Below are 13378 nucleotides of genomic sequence, written 5' to 3'. Positions count from 1 at the left end.
TAACATTGTTTTCAATCTCTCTAATATACTCTAAGTTAGGCACCAGTAAGCATTTTATTTTTCTTGTAACTTTTTTTACTTTTACACCTTATTACTTGTACTCCTTTAAAATATCTCTTTGTAGTTAATAAACTTGTTTTATTGTTTTAGCTAATCTAGTGTGTTCAAGTTGAACTGTCTGGGGGACTCCATTTGGTGTAATAAGTTGTGTGCCTATTACTCCCATAAAGGAATAACAGATTTCACATATTTGTACTGTTCAGGAGAGGGCTGGGCAGTACAGGCCATACTTTTCTGGAAGAAAATCTGGGACTGGGAGTCACCCTGCAGCATAACCAAGGCTGGTAAGACTTCCATGCTGGAGGCTGTGAGCAGTCCAGGTTTGAGACTACAGCAGCAAAGCATTATAAAGGGCACGCAGGTTACAGGGCAAGGGTGACCCAGCTACTCATTAGTCTGGATTGTACCCTGGTATGCCAGGAGGTAACCCTCCTTAACCTGTTTCTTTCAATTCCTTCCTACTTCATCCTGGCACCTCAATTTCATGCTTACTGTGTTAAGTCTTCCTTTCAGACTCATGGGAACCTGTTCGTTCCTCCACCTGTCCTTCGAGACTTCTTTCCTCGTGGTAGTCACTTCAGCCAGGAGAGATGGGGAAGTAGATGCCCTCATGCCTACTGCACAGTGTTCTATCCAAACAAAGTTATTTTGCATCCCCATTCTGTTTCATCGGAGTTCCAAATCCCTCAGGACATCCAACTACCAGTCTCTTACCCCGAGCCTCACTCTTTAAGGCAGGAGGCCAGTCTCCATACTTCGGATATAATTAGAGCTCTGTCCTTCTATCTACACAGGACTACACCCTCCAGGGTTTCCCCCAGGCTCTTCCTCTCCTTTTTTGAGAGGATGAGGGTTCACTCTTATTTCCACCCAGAGACTACCTAAATGAGTTTTGGGGTATATTCTGGCATGGTATGCATCATCTGGTGTACATTTCCTCCTAAAGTCACTGCTCCTTCCAGAAGGGCTCAATCAACTTCCATAGCCCTCCTTAGGCAGGTATTCATCAAGGACATTTGTAAGGCAGCCCACTCATCCCCCATGAACATGTTCTTATAGCGTTATGCCTTAGTACAGGCCTCCAGAGCAGATGCAGCCTTTGGTGAGGCTGTTCTACCCTCTGAACTGAATCTATCTCCTCAGCACCCTCCTTTGCATTGTGATGTGGCTGAGGAATCTCCTCATGTGGAGTGCCTGTAGGATAGTAACTCCAACAAGGAAGAGGTTACTTACCATGAACAGTAACTGGAGGCTTTGAGATGTTTTGTTGCTATAGATGCTCCGCTACCAACCCTCCTTTTCCTTCTGCTTTGAAAGTTTACCATGCTTTGAGGTTGAGAAGGAAGTGGAGTGGTGCGGTCTGCTCCTTCCCATATGCCCCCGTACTGGAGCATGAAGAGGCATACGGTGCAGGTATGGACCTGCGGGTACTACTAATGAAAAAATCTCCAGGCAAGAGTGTGTATGGGTGCACATATGCCCTCAGGTGGAACTTCCATAGGAAGCAAATATCTTAAAGAATTCCAGTTATTGTACAAGGGAACTAACCTCTCCTCGCTCACATGGAGCTCACCCAGCACCTTTCTGAGTTAGGGTTCCCTCTCTTGGATCTGTCCAGATTCTTGGGCTTGATTGATGTATTCAGGTTCATGTGATACGAACATGATCTCCTCTTCTCTCAGAGCTCTTATCTGACCACTAGAGACCCTCCATCGACATACAGCTTCTGTCTCACATAGACTGACCTCTCCTTTTCAGGAAACTGAAGAGCCCATAGTGGATTGCCAGGAGAGTGAGACAGACACCTCCCCCTCCCGAACAACAGGGGGCTCGTCACTGACCTCCGGGGACCTTGGTGACATCAGCTCCCTTTCATCCAAGGTCTCGAGTCTCCATCGTACATCTAGTGGAGCCAGTAGTGGCCTGTCAGCTACACATGGTGGCAGTAGCTCAGGGAGGGGAGCTGGATCTTTCAAAGGGAAAGTCAGCGGAATGGAAGCTGGAGAGTTTGCCTTACCCAGTGGTAGAGGAGTCCTAGGAAAATTGAGGTGCGTATAATGACTTGAGGACAGAAGGGCAGGTGCTTCCTTGAGGAGTGGGGCTAGGGTAGGGTTGCCAGTTTTGGTTGGATGTATTCTTGGAGATTTCATCACATGACATAATATTTAATGATTAATCATTAATTCCTGGAGACTTCAGGCCAATCCTGGAGGGTTGGCAACCTTAGCAGCTCACCCTCTCCCCAGCCTAAGTCTCATGAAGACAAGTGGACGGTGACTGTCCAAAGGGTGGGGTATTGCATACATTTCCTGGGAGGGATCTGATTTGATATATGGAAAAGGGAAAATCTTCTGTGTTCTTCTTTATTTTTCCCAACCCCTCCTTTCTTCCTGAAAGGACAGAATTTGCCTCCCCTTGGTGCAGTGCTTCCTGTAGGCTTCATGAAACTCTGCCAGCAAGATGGCTGTCAGGCAAACTTCTCACCAGAAATCGGGGACACATAGAAATTTGGAGGGAGTGGATTTGCTGATGGTTTCTTCTAGGGCAGTGAAATAATCTCACTTAATTCCCTAGCCCTAGAAAAGGGGCTGGCCAGCCAGGGTCCCCTCTCAGGGCCGGTCAGACAGGAGCAACAGCATGTGAGGAGGATGAAGACGCAGCACTTGGCAGCCGACAGGGTGGGAAAGCACCTCTTACACCCCGTGGGCGAGGGAGAAGGGGCCGCCCGCCATCTCGAGCAACTGGAACAAGGTACCCTGGAAAAGTAGGATGGAACCGGGTCTCTGTTTTGAATGAGCAAATAGGGAACAGGAGGCTGCATATGATGGGAGGAGTGGGTGAGAAGGGGCTCAGTAGGGAACTGCAGGGATGAGCAGAGAGGTGGCTGGTTCATGGTTGGTGGGGGAGAAAGGAGTGGTTGTGCAAGTACCCAGCTTGGGAAATCTTCCTTTGATACATAATAGTTGCTTTCTCTGCTCCCCATGGAGCTCACATCATTTTTTTTTTTTTTTTGTCTCCCCTTTCCCAGAGATGCAGCTGGGAGTGGCCTGCTAGGGGTGGAAGATATCTCGACTACAGTGTCACCAGAGGAGAAGCCCTTTGTGCGCATTGTGGTTCACCCACCAGATGGTGGGGACAGATTTGATGCTGCTGGCCCTTGCACTTTGCGCCGAAGTGACTCTCCGGAAATTCCCTTGCAGGTGGTGGCAGGTCCCTCGGACAGTGTGGATTTATCCTCTGGGAGCAGCTTTGTGGGCCTGCGAGTTGTAGCCAAGTGGTCCTCAAATGCCTACTTCTATTCTGGGACAATCACCCAGGATGTTGGGGCAGGGAAGTACAAGCTGCTCTTTGACGATGGATACGAGTGTGATGTCTTAGGCAAAGATATTTTACTCTGCGATCCCATTCCACTGGAAACTGAGGTGACTGCCCTCTCTGAGGACGAGTATTTCAGTGCAGGTAACAACCGCTGTGCTCCTGCAGCTCAACTCCTCACTTCCTCTCTGGTCTGAAAAAGGCCAGTGGCCTTGGTCTAGGTCACTGAATCCAGCAGGAGCTGTCTGCTGGGAAGAGGGTGCCTGGCTGTGGGATAGGGTCAGGAGCATAACATAAGAATGGCCACACTAGGTCAGACCAAAGGTCCATCTAGCCCAGCATCCTGTCTGCCAACAGTGGTGAGTGCCAGGTGCCCCAGAGGGAATGAACAGAACGGGCAATCATCAGCTTCTGGCAAACATGCTAGGGACACCATCCTATCATCCATGAATTTATCTAGTTATTTTTTGAAATTTGTTATGGTCTTGGCCTTCACAACATCCTCTGGCAAGGAGTTCCACAGGTTGACTGTGCGTTGTGTGAAGAGTCAAAGATCTTGTCAGTAAACAGTTCTAATTTGCTATCTTGTCAGGTGTGGTGAAGGGACACCGGAAGGAGTCTGGAGAGCTGTATTACTGTATTGAAAAGGAAGGCCAGAGGAAATGGTACAAGCGTATGGCAGTAATCCTGTCCTTGGAACAAGGAAACAAGCTTCGGGAGCAGTTTGGGCTGAGTCCGTATGAACCAATCACACCGCTGACCAAGGCAGCTGACATCAGCCTGGGTGAGAACTGTTGGGGGGCTTCCCGAATTGCATCCAAACCATGTGTTACTCCAGGTGTGAAGTCAGCTTATGGTTCTATTGGCAACACACTGACTTTGCTAGTCATATTTTGTCTATTTGCAGCCTTGAGGCATTGCATGATATCTATAAGAATTCAGTTGGAACTGACCCTGGACAGGCCCTAATTAAGCATGGATCATGCTTCTGCTGCTTCTGCTTTCTAGTGGTGCTCCAACAGCACTGTGTGTGGTCACTGCACAGGTATGATTCACCTAGAAGGAACAGATGCCAAGAGGGGGAGGTGACTGGAAGAGAGGGAGCTGCAGAGGCATCTGTAGTACTTGCCTTAGCTCAATGAAGGGATGCCATGTTAGCCCTCTCTGAAGGCAGGTAAGGAAAAGTCAGTCTCATGGGGAGTGAACGAAAACACAAGATGTAGGAAAGCTGATTCTCTCCCGCTGGGCCAGGAGATGGTGTGTAAAGCTCTGTGTGCTCTGCGTATGAGGCTGTCTATCACTCTGGGATGGGTGATGCTTGTGGGTTTGGTGAGGGGAAGCGGGAGATGGTTGACTGGCCACTGGCTTACTGTGGTTTAGATAACCTGGTGGAGGGGAAGCGGAAGCGACGCAGTAACTTTGGCTCACCCAGCACTTCCAGCAGCAGCACTACACCCACTCGCAAAGGACTGGAGAGTCCACGTGTTGCCCCAGGCCTGCTATCTGGGAAGAGGAAGCTAATTGCCTCTGAAGATGAGAGATCCCCAGCCAAACGAGGGCGCAAGTCTGCAGCAATGAAACCTGGTAAGAACCTTCCATTCTGCACTAAACAAACTCAGGGGCTGCAGGCTTCTGTCCCGGCATGTGAAAGTAGATTTTTTTTTTCCCTTTCTCCTGAGGAAATGTGTGGAACCCACAGCCCCTGTGTTTGAGGCTATGCATCTCCCTGGACATGTAGAGGCTCTTTTACCTTGGGTGGAAGGATTAAAAATAAGCTGCAATGCTGTCCCAAGTTCTGCCCATCCAAGATGTGCTTTGCAGAGTATTGTTCAGATGTTAGGGATGTGATCATCCCTCCCCTTTCTTGTATGTTTTGATCAGCACTGAAATACCTAACAATATTGACGTTATTAGACTTCAGAATTAACACTCATGGAAATGAATGGGACAGCTGTCAATTTTCTGAGCTATTGTTTCAGGCTGTCTGCCTGCTCTAGGAGACATTATTGTGCTAGATACACTCCAGTTATCTTTTGAAGATTCTTTGCAACCATGAGGGCAAGAAACTTAGAAACTTTTTTTTTTAATTCTGGAGCACAAAGTGGCATCCACCAAGGAAAAGTACCAGCATGGTGAGCCATCTGCAACAGCCTGAATTTATCCCTGATGCCATTGCATTGGGTGACCCGATCCTGGGCTTTCACAGCAGTTCCTTCTCTCCACAGGGGCAGTGAGGGCAGGTGAATTTGTGAGCCCTTGTGAAAGTGGAGATCACACAGGAGAGCCCTCGACGCTGGAGGAGCATCATGGGCCATTGCCCCACAACAAGACCCTCTTTCTGGGCTATGCTTTCCTTCTCACTATGGCAACCTCCAGTGACAAACTGGCTATTCACCAGAAGCCATCAGATGGTCCTTCAGGCAGTAGCGAGGAAGAGGAAGGTGAGATGAATCTTCCCCATTGTATTTCCAGGTGGAATCCTGTAGGTTTAGGGAAAGGGGCTGGGTGGTATCTGCTCAGGCATATATGCAAATTAATGTTGTCCCCACTGCTTTACTATTTATCCCATTGTGTGTTAGGCCCTTCACAGAAATGAGCACAGACCCAGTCTCTGCTTCAGGGAGTTTAGCCAACAGTGAAGGATATGTCATTAGGGAAGGGGAGGCATGGATAGCTCAGTGGTTTGAGCATTGGCCTGCTAAACCCAGGGTTGTGAGTTTAATCCTTGAGGGGGCCATTTAGGGATCTGAGGCAAAAATCTATCTGGGGATTAGTCCTCCCTTGAGAAGGGGGTTGGACTAGATGACCTCCTGAGGTCCCTTCCAGCCATGATATTCAATGAGAATTATGGTAACGATCACAGGCTCTTCAGTCAGTGAAGGAAAGGAAGGTGGTGTTGCAGCTGGCATTACTGGCAGATTGCAGGAGGAGATATGGGAACAGAGTCTCTCTCAAATACAGGATGGGGCTGAGTGACTTAAGGCTTGAAAGCTGGAACAAGAGGCTTGAACTTGCCCTTGGCAGATACAGTGCTAATGTGCATGAACTTGATATTTTGATTTTAAAAGCAGCTGTTCAGATTCATGGGTTACCTAAGTGACCAGTTTGGCCAGCAGTGTACTTAGTTCTCTGCTGTATCTCCATGAGGTACTCTGTGTCCTCACCACATGTTACTGATATTAGAATCTTTGTGGGGTCAGGCTGGCCCTCTCTGGTGGGCTGAGGGCATGGGCTGTGCATAGCTTAGGTAGCCAAGGCTTTTAGCTCTCTTCTCCTCCTGTTTTAGAATTCTCAATTCCTTACAACAAAGAGTACATAGCATTGCAGCTGCGAACTGGAGCCGGCTACATCCTGGAAGACTTCAATGAGACCCAGGTGAGGACATGCAGTCTGATTGCCCAAAATTTATTCCTACAGAAATGGTGAGAAGCTGAAACTATGTGAGAGGAGGGCACTACTCTGGAGAATGGTTGGAGCAGTACAGAGCAGGGCAATTGGAACCATGTTGTGATGGGTGGTGTAAGTAATGTTTGTGTAATGCCTGGAAATCTTGTAGGGAGGGATGGGTTGGATGATAGAGCGGGGCCCTAGTCTGTGAATAAGGCCCATGCACCTTTCTCTTCCTCTTTTGGGCTTCTCACAGCATTTGATGCTCTTGATCAAAAGCAGATGAAAGTCACTGATGACAAGAGCAAGGTAATTCACATTGGAAGAAATCCTTTAAGCTGCTCTTGCACCTTACTGGGTTCTAAATTAACTATATCAACTTGGGGGAGACCTGTGCATTGTTGTGGACTGCTAAAAGACTGTTGTGAACAGAGATTGAAAAAATTCGGACTATTTAAAGAGAAGACAAAGAGGGGATGTGATGAGGAGCTCAAATTCACTGTCTGTCTCCTTGATGTCTGTATGACACCTAAGGAAATCGAAAGGCAACAAATTTAAAACCAATAAAACAAATTATCATAATAGTCTGGTCTGGAGACTAACTAATTCAGTTAGCCATTCTTGCAGAGTGTTTTGCTTCTATGCCACCATCCATAGCGTCTCTAGCTAGCTCTGCCTCATGAAGGGAAATAGGCCACAACCTCGTAGGTGCGGTGGACAGTCCTCCTCCTTTCTCTGCGCCTTCCTCCCCACCAGAGCTTAGAACCATCAGGAATGCCCTTAGATGCTTTTCCTCTCCCTTGACCTCTGCTGCCTTAGTACAGTTGGGCAACAGGCAGCAGTGGTCTATATCAACAAGCAAGACAGGACTTGCAGTTCCTCTGTATAGGCAGAAGCCACCAGAATCCTCCTTTCGGCAGAAAAGAAACCATTCTCTCTCGGGACAGCCTATGTCAAGGGCAAGTTCAACACCCAAGTCAATTGGCTCAGCTGCTGTACTCTTTCCCCAGGGGAATGGGAACTGAACAACAGGATTCTCCCTCTAGTGCTTCTCAAATGGGGCTCTCCCCAAATAAATTGGTTTGCTTCCAGCAAGAACAAAACATTGGATCTCTTCTGCTCAGGCACTGGAATCAACAGCCTTGAGGACAGATGACTCCTCATTCAGCTGATCTGACTTTCATTCCTCTGCCTCTTCTCACCAGAGTTGCTAGGAAGATCATGTTGGATATGGTCATGGAATCCCCAGTAGCCCCCGGCTAGCCTTAAAACTCCTGGATCCCTTGAATCCGAAAGTGTCTGAACTCCTTGGGAGCTACCTCTTTTGGAAGATCTCCTGATGAAAGGCCCAATGAAATACAAAGATCCAGACAGCTTCCAGCCTGAGGCTTTGAAACTTGAGGTTAAATCTCCAAATATTTGGATGCTCTGATGCCTCTCTGGACTTTCCGGAAAATATTCCACCTTGAGTTTAGAATATCTTTAGGTCCTGTATCACAGCATGAGATGGTCCTTTAAGAGGGCTGAGGGCTCAGCTGCACCGGAGCTGGCCTTCCTCCCCATACGGAGCCAAAGAGTCAGGTGACTAGGAACAGGCCTGCTGAGGGTGTAAAGAGAGGAGTCCTGGGAAAGACGCAGACTACTGGTGAACAGGTGTCTGCTCATACTGTTTCTGAAGAGGCCAAAAAGGGCTGCAGTATGGAGAAGGCATGCTGTTGCTAAAGGAGTACAGAGGCAGGGTGAAGAGACAACACCAGGAACAGTGGTGATCTGTTGCTCCTGTTGAAGGAGGACCTGGTGGAAGCTGGGAGAGCCAAGCTGAGAGGGACTGCTAGGAATCAGTGTTCTTCGAAGGGTAGGAGGCCAGCTGGGAAGGCTGGTAGTGTAGGAAGAGGCCCTGGGAAAGAGTGCAAGTCCTTTTTTTGTTTGGTTACAGGGACAGGAAGTCCAACTCTTTAGAGAATCCCAGGGTGGGGAATTATTGAATAAGTTGGGCCCTGGGTTCCCCCATACTGCCATCTTATGAGATGAAGCAGTGATATTAAGGAGAGGAGTGGTAGACTGACAAAAGCCCAGGAGGGCCATAGCTCACCTCAGAAGATTTCTTGGACTTTAGGACCCTGGAAGGGGTGGACTTTTCAGGCTTAGCCAGATGACCAAGTCACCTTAACCACCTGACATCACAGAAGACTGAGGGAATATACTTCATGTGTGATGGCTAGTGGAGTGTAGTCCTGCAGGGAGCAGCTGCACACCTCTCCTCCTGCCCTCTGTGCCTCCTGAGGGCTCTTAGTTGCACTTCCCCCCCCCACCCAAGAGTTTTTATGGAAGGATACTTCCTGCTGCCTCGGTAGTACCAGGCTCTGAAGCTGTTTGTTTGCCTCCCCCACAGTGTAACGCGGCATATCAGTGTCTCCTGATTGCAGATCAGCACTGCCGAACCCGGAAGTACTTCCTGTGCCTTGCCAGTGGAATTCCCTGTGTATCTCATGTCTGGGTCCGTGACAGTTGCCATGACAACCAGCTTCACAACTACTGTGATTATCTTCTCCCAGCTGGCTACAGCCTCCAAGAGCAAAGGCTGCTGGAGTGGTAAGCAATGAGTAATCAGGATCTGAAGGCATAGGTAGGGTTAAAGTAAGAGGGTTGTTGTGAGGATAAATACACTAGTGATTGGGAGGTGCTGCACTACTGTGATAATGGGAGTCGCAAGTAACTAGATAGAGGGGGGAACATAACTCCCTGTTTTCTCCCTAATGTGTGGGAGCAATACTTTGGGGTTGTACAGTGAGCAGACCATCTCCTGTGACAATCTGCCTTTAGCCCTGGACACAACAAGAAGCAAAACTGAACTAAGGAAGAGACGAGCAGCTGGAGCTATCTAACAGAATTCTCTAGTTGGGAAGGTCTGTGTCTATAGCAGACACTCCCCCCACCCATAGGACAGAAATTATTCTCTGCACTATGTGATCCTGGGCTCCATCAGGACAAGGGCTTTTGGGGAGCAAACAGGTTAAATATATGCAGTTGGGCAGAGGGAGCTGTATTCCTCACTCTAGTTTCTGGGGCAGATTCTAGAACCCCCCCAGCTTTCACCAGTCAACGTCTTTTGTCCCCTCTGCTTACTTCCTGTGCTTCCATATTCTGGGGCCAGTGTTTTCCAGGTACTAGAAAAAAGGGAATTCTGAGGAAGGTTGAACTCCAACAGCATGAGTGAAGGGAAATTAGTTAAAATCAAGGACAACTTGGGAGGAACCCATGGAAGAGACTTGAAGATGTCTGAAGCAAGTGATTTCATGAGTGAATGAAGAAAGGGAAGGATGGACGCAGGCCCAGATAGAGCCTTTTTCAGTTCCCAGAACATTAGAATTACTTGGTTTGACAGGCCCCAGAGGGGTTACCCAGCCCATAAAAACTAGCAGATCTATTGTAAAATTTGAATTACAATTGTAGTCAATTAAGGAAAGCAGCAGATGTTGGCTATGGACTTGAGTAAAGCAGCTGATAGGTTATCATATTCCTTGAGATTGGCTGTGTAGTGGATGCAGCAGAGTTGCACAACAGTATCTATTATATTAAATATTAATGATCTGGTAAGGGAAAGGTTAACATGTTGGACTAGCAAATACATACTAAACTGAGGAGACAGAAAAATAGAGAGGGAACTAGAAAGAGACTGTTATTTCCTTCATATTTCCGAGGAGATTCTTTGGGGAAAATGCAGCTAATACATCTGGGGCAGAAATAACCCAACACTCCCAAATACTCAGTGGGCAGGAGAAATCTGGGGTGCAGGAATGTGGGCTTGCAATGAGATATGGCAGTAGGAGGCCTGCAATTTTGGCTTCATAAACAGTGGCATCTTTAATTTTAGTTATCCTCTTAATTGAACAGGGAAGTGACAATCCCGCTGTATGCAGCTCTGGTGAAAATGCACCCAGGATATTGGGTTCAGCTGCAGGCACCTTGCTACCAGAAAGATCTTAAAAAATTAGAAGAGACCACCACAAATATACTTTTGTTCCAGCAATTCCCTCCAGCCATAGCTTTTTTCTCACCCCCACCCACCCACCCACCGTCCTCACTGAGAAGGGACAGTGGCATTGCAGCTAAGGCATGGCCTGGAACATGGGAGATCTAGGTTCATTTCTCAGCTCTGTCATAGATTCATCATGTGACTAAGCAAATCAGTGTCTGTGCCTCCATTTCCCTATCAGTAAAAGGGGTTAATACTTCCTTACCTCAAAGGGCTATTGGGAGGATAAAGGTATTGATGTTTTGAGGCATTCAGATACAAGGGTGGTGAGGGGTCATTTAAGTAACCAGACAGGCTACCAGAGTAAGTGGCCCTAGAATTAAGTTACTGTTTTGAGTCTGTAGGATCTGCCACTTCCACCCTCCTCTTGTTCCTTTTCCAGGCACCCCCGAGAGAACCCCTTTGGGAACCTGAAGGTTCTTCTGGTATCAAACCAACAGCAGAACTTCCTGGAGCTCTGGTCAGAAATCCTTATGACAGGGGGAGCAGCATCAGTTAAACAACATTACTCGAATGCCCAGAACAAAGGTACCCACCAGACAGAGAGCTTCATGTGTGAATCTCATATCCAGTAGTTGGGATTTCAGTGCCTGTGCAGTCTTGTGTGGAGTTCAAATGATTTAGAATTGACTTGATCGGGGCTTAGGCTGCTATAGGTGAGAGCAGGGATGGGGTAGCAGATATAGGGCAGGATAACTGGTAAGCCTCTGCCTAGATAAAATGGGTAAGTCTCCACTCTTCCACTGACACCATTTTGGGAGTGAACTTTTGCATGCTGCAATAGTTCAGGTGGTGGTCCAGTCTGTGCTTTTAGAAAGGGAAAGCTGGGTCAGCTGTCAGGCAGTGAATCTCTTCTCCCTCCAGTCCCTCTCCAGGAGAGGGAGTGAGGGTGACCTGGAGCTCATGTAGGATGTGGAACCAAGCAGCTGCTTGTTCATCTGCCAAACGGCAGCCTTGTTTTTTGATCTTCAGCACTTGAGGCTCCATCTGAGCTCAAGCCTCGATGTGGAGTATTTTTAACTTTACAAGACATAAAATTTTCTGATTAGGGTTGCTGGACCAGTGAGACTGTGCATCTCTTTACTGCAGGGAGGGAGGAGTCTTTTTTCCTTTTCCCCTGACAATAGCCTGTGTCCTGCTCCTTGCAGATATTGCTTTGGGGGTGTTTGATGTGGTGGTGAGTGACTCGTCCTGCCCAGCTGCTGTCCTGAAGTGTGCAGAAGCATTACGTCTCCCTGTTGTGTCGCAGGAGTGGGTTATTCAGAGCCTCATTGCTGGGGAGAGAGTTGGCTACAAGCATCCAAAATATAAACATGACTATGGCCCCTGCTAATGCCACCCTGTGTCCTGCCCTCCCTGTTGGTGTGAAGACTGTGTTTTTAATCAGGTTTTAAATGTCTGTGTGTTACTGGCCACATGCATGGATCACTGTATATAGTTTTATTTGCTGGACTTTTATGATGGAAATAAATGTTGAATCTCTTGTGGTAACACTTTTTTTCCCCCCCTCCTATGAGCCCGTGACTTGGCTCCTTTCGGGGGCGAATGCTGGATTTCAGCTGAATTTCCCCTTGCTAAACACCTTGTCACTCTCCCACTTGCTTTAAAGGTGGCTACCAGGTCTAAAATATCAGCCCAAGTATGTCCAGAACAATGAACTAAATACCCTAATTGACTGTGGGAGCATTTACCCCACAACCAAGTGCCAGGTCTAGTGGGGGGCACTGAGTACTACCTTGCTGTGTGTGCACACAGGTTAGGATGTGCATGTCTCTTACTGAGCAGCTTGGATTTGCTGATGTTGCTCTCTTTGCAGGATAGATTTGAGATGAAAGTAGGTGAAGGTGTGCTTGGCACTGCTGCGATCATGGAACTCTAGGGTAGAGCAAGTGCTATCTTGCCTGCCTTTCTGTGACCATTCTGGTTACTGTTTTCTAGCATGCGTACCAGAGAAGGCACACAAGACACTGGGGACTATTTATCTGTGTTGGGAGTGCAGGGCAGAGCAGAAATTTGGAACAGGCAGCAGTGTTTGAAGGGTTAAAGTTTTATTTTAAGTAGGGGTGGCAAGCAGTTAAAAAAATGAACTGTGATTAATCACTTTGAATTGCACTGTTAATAATAGAATACAATTTATTTAAATATTTTTGGATGTTTTCTATATTTTCAAATATAGGCTCTGGGCTGGGGGTGCAGGGCTCCATCTCCTCCTCCCCACCATGGCCAGGCTGGGGCTCCAGCCACCTCCTGTCCATGCCTCCCTTTCTGCATAGAGGTATGTGATTAACACATTAATTTTGTTTTCAGTTAATCACAGGCATTAAGTGCGAATGACAGCCCTACTTTTAAGATTCCAGGTATGAGGCAAGTCCTTTCCCCTGCAGGAACAGTACAGCATCTGGCCCCCATCACACAACCAAGCAGTTACCACACAGTGACACACAGGCCTTAGCCAGCTGCACTCAGATATCAAGACCTCATAGTCCATAGCTAGCAGAAGGCTGTAGGTACAAAAGAGGTTGAGTAAACTGTAGGGCTGTCAAGTGATTAAAAAAATTAATCTCGATTAATCGCACTGTT

The 13378-nt window shown here is 47.6% G+C and overlaps 1 protein-coding gene across 7 annotated transcripts in view; it reads left to right on the top strand.

The window, feature by feature from the left end:
- Nucleotides 1-12282, top strand: part of TP53BP1 (tumor protein p53 binding protein 1) — a 74673-nt gene extending 62391 nt beyond the window's left edge. For 5 of the 7 annotated variants that reach the window (XM_039491092.1, XM_039491090.1, XM_039491091.1 and 2 more), the window contains 10 exons: nt 1819-2108; nt 2635-2811; nt 3089-3519; nt 3968-4159; nt 4756-4959; nt 5601-5816; nt 6662-6750; nt 9155-9354; nt 11181-11326; nt 11947-12282. In XM_039491092.1, the coding sequence (XP_039347026.1) occupies nt 1819-2108; nt 2635-2811; nt 3089-3519; nt 3968-4159; nt 4756-4959; nt 5601-5816; nt 6662-6750; nt 9155-9354; nt 11181-11326; nt 11947-12131 (2130 nt within the window). In that variant the 3' untranslated portion in view covers nt 12132-12282. Of the gene's footprint in view, nt 1-1818; nt 2109-2634; nt 2812-3088; nt 3520-3967; nt 4160-4755; nt 4960-5600; nt 5817-6661; nt 6751-6792; nt 6895-9154; nt 9355-9916; nt 10146-11180; nt 11327-11946 lie in introns of those variants that run through there. The other 2 variants (XM_039491094.1, XR_005585414.1) reach the window with 2 other exon arrangements.
- Nucleotides 12283-13378: the final 1096 nt, after the last annotated feature.

The sequence above is a fragment of the Mauremys reevesii genome, linkage group 10 (genome assembly GCF_016161935.1).
Source record: "Mauremys reevesii isolate NIE-2019 linkage group 10, ASM1616193v1, whole genome shotgun sequence".
Lineage (NCBI taxonomy): Eukaryota > Metazoa > Chordata > Testudines > Geoemydidae > Mauremys > Mauremys reevesii.
This window is presented reverse-complemented; position numbering and strand designations above follow the sequence as displayed.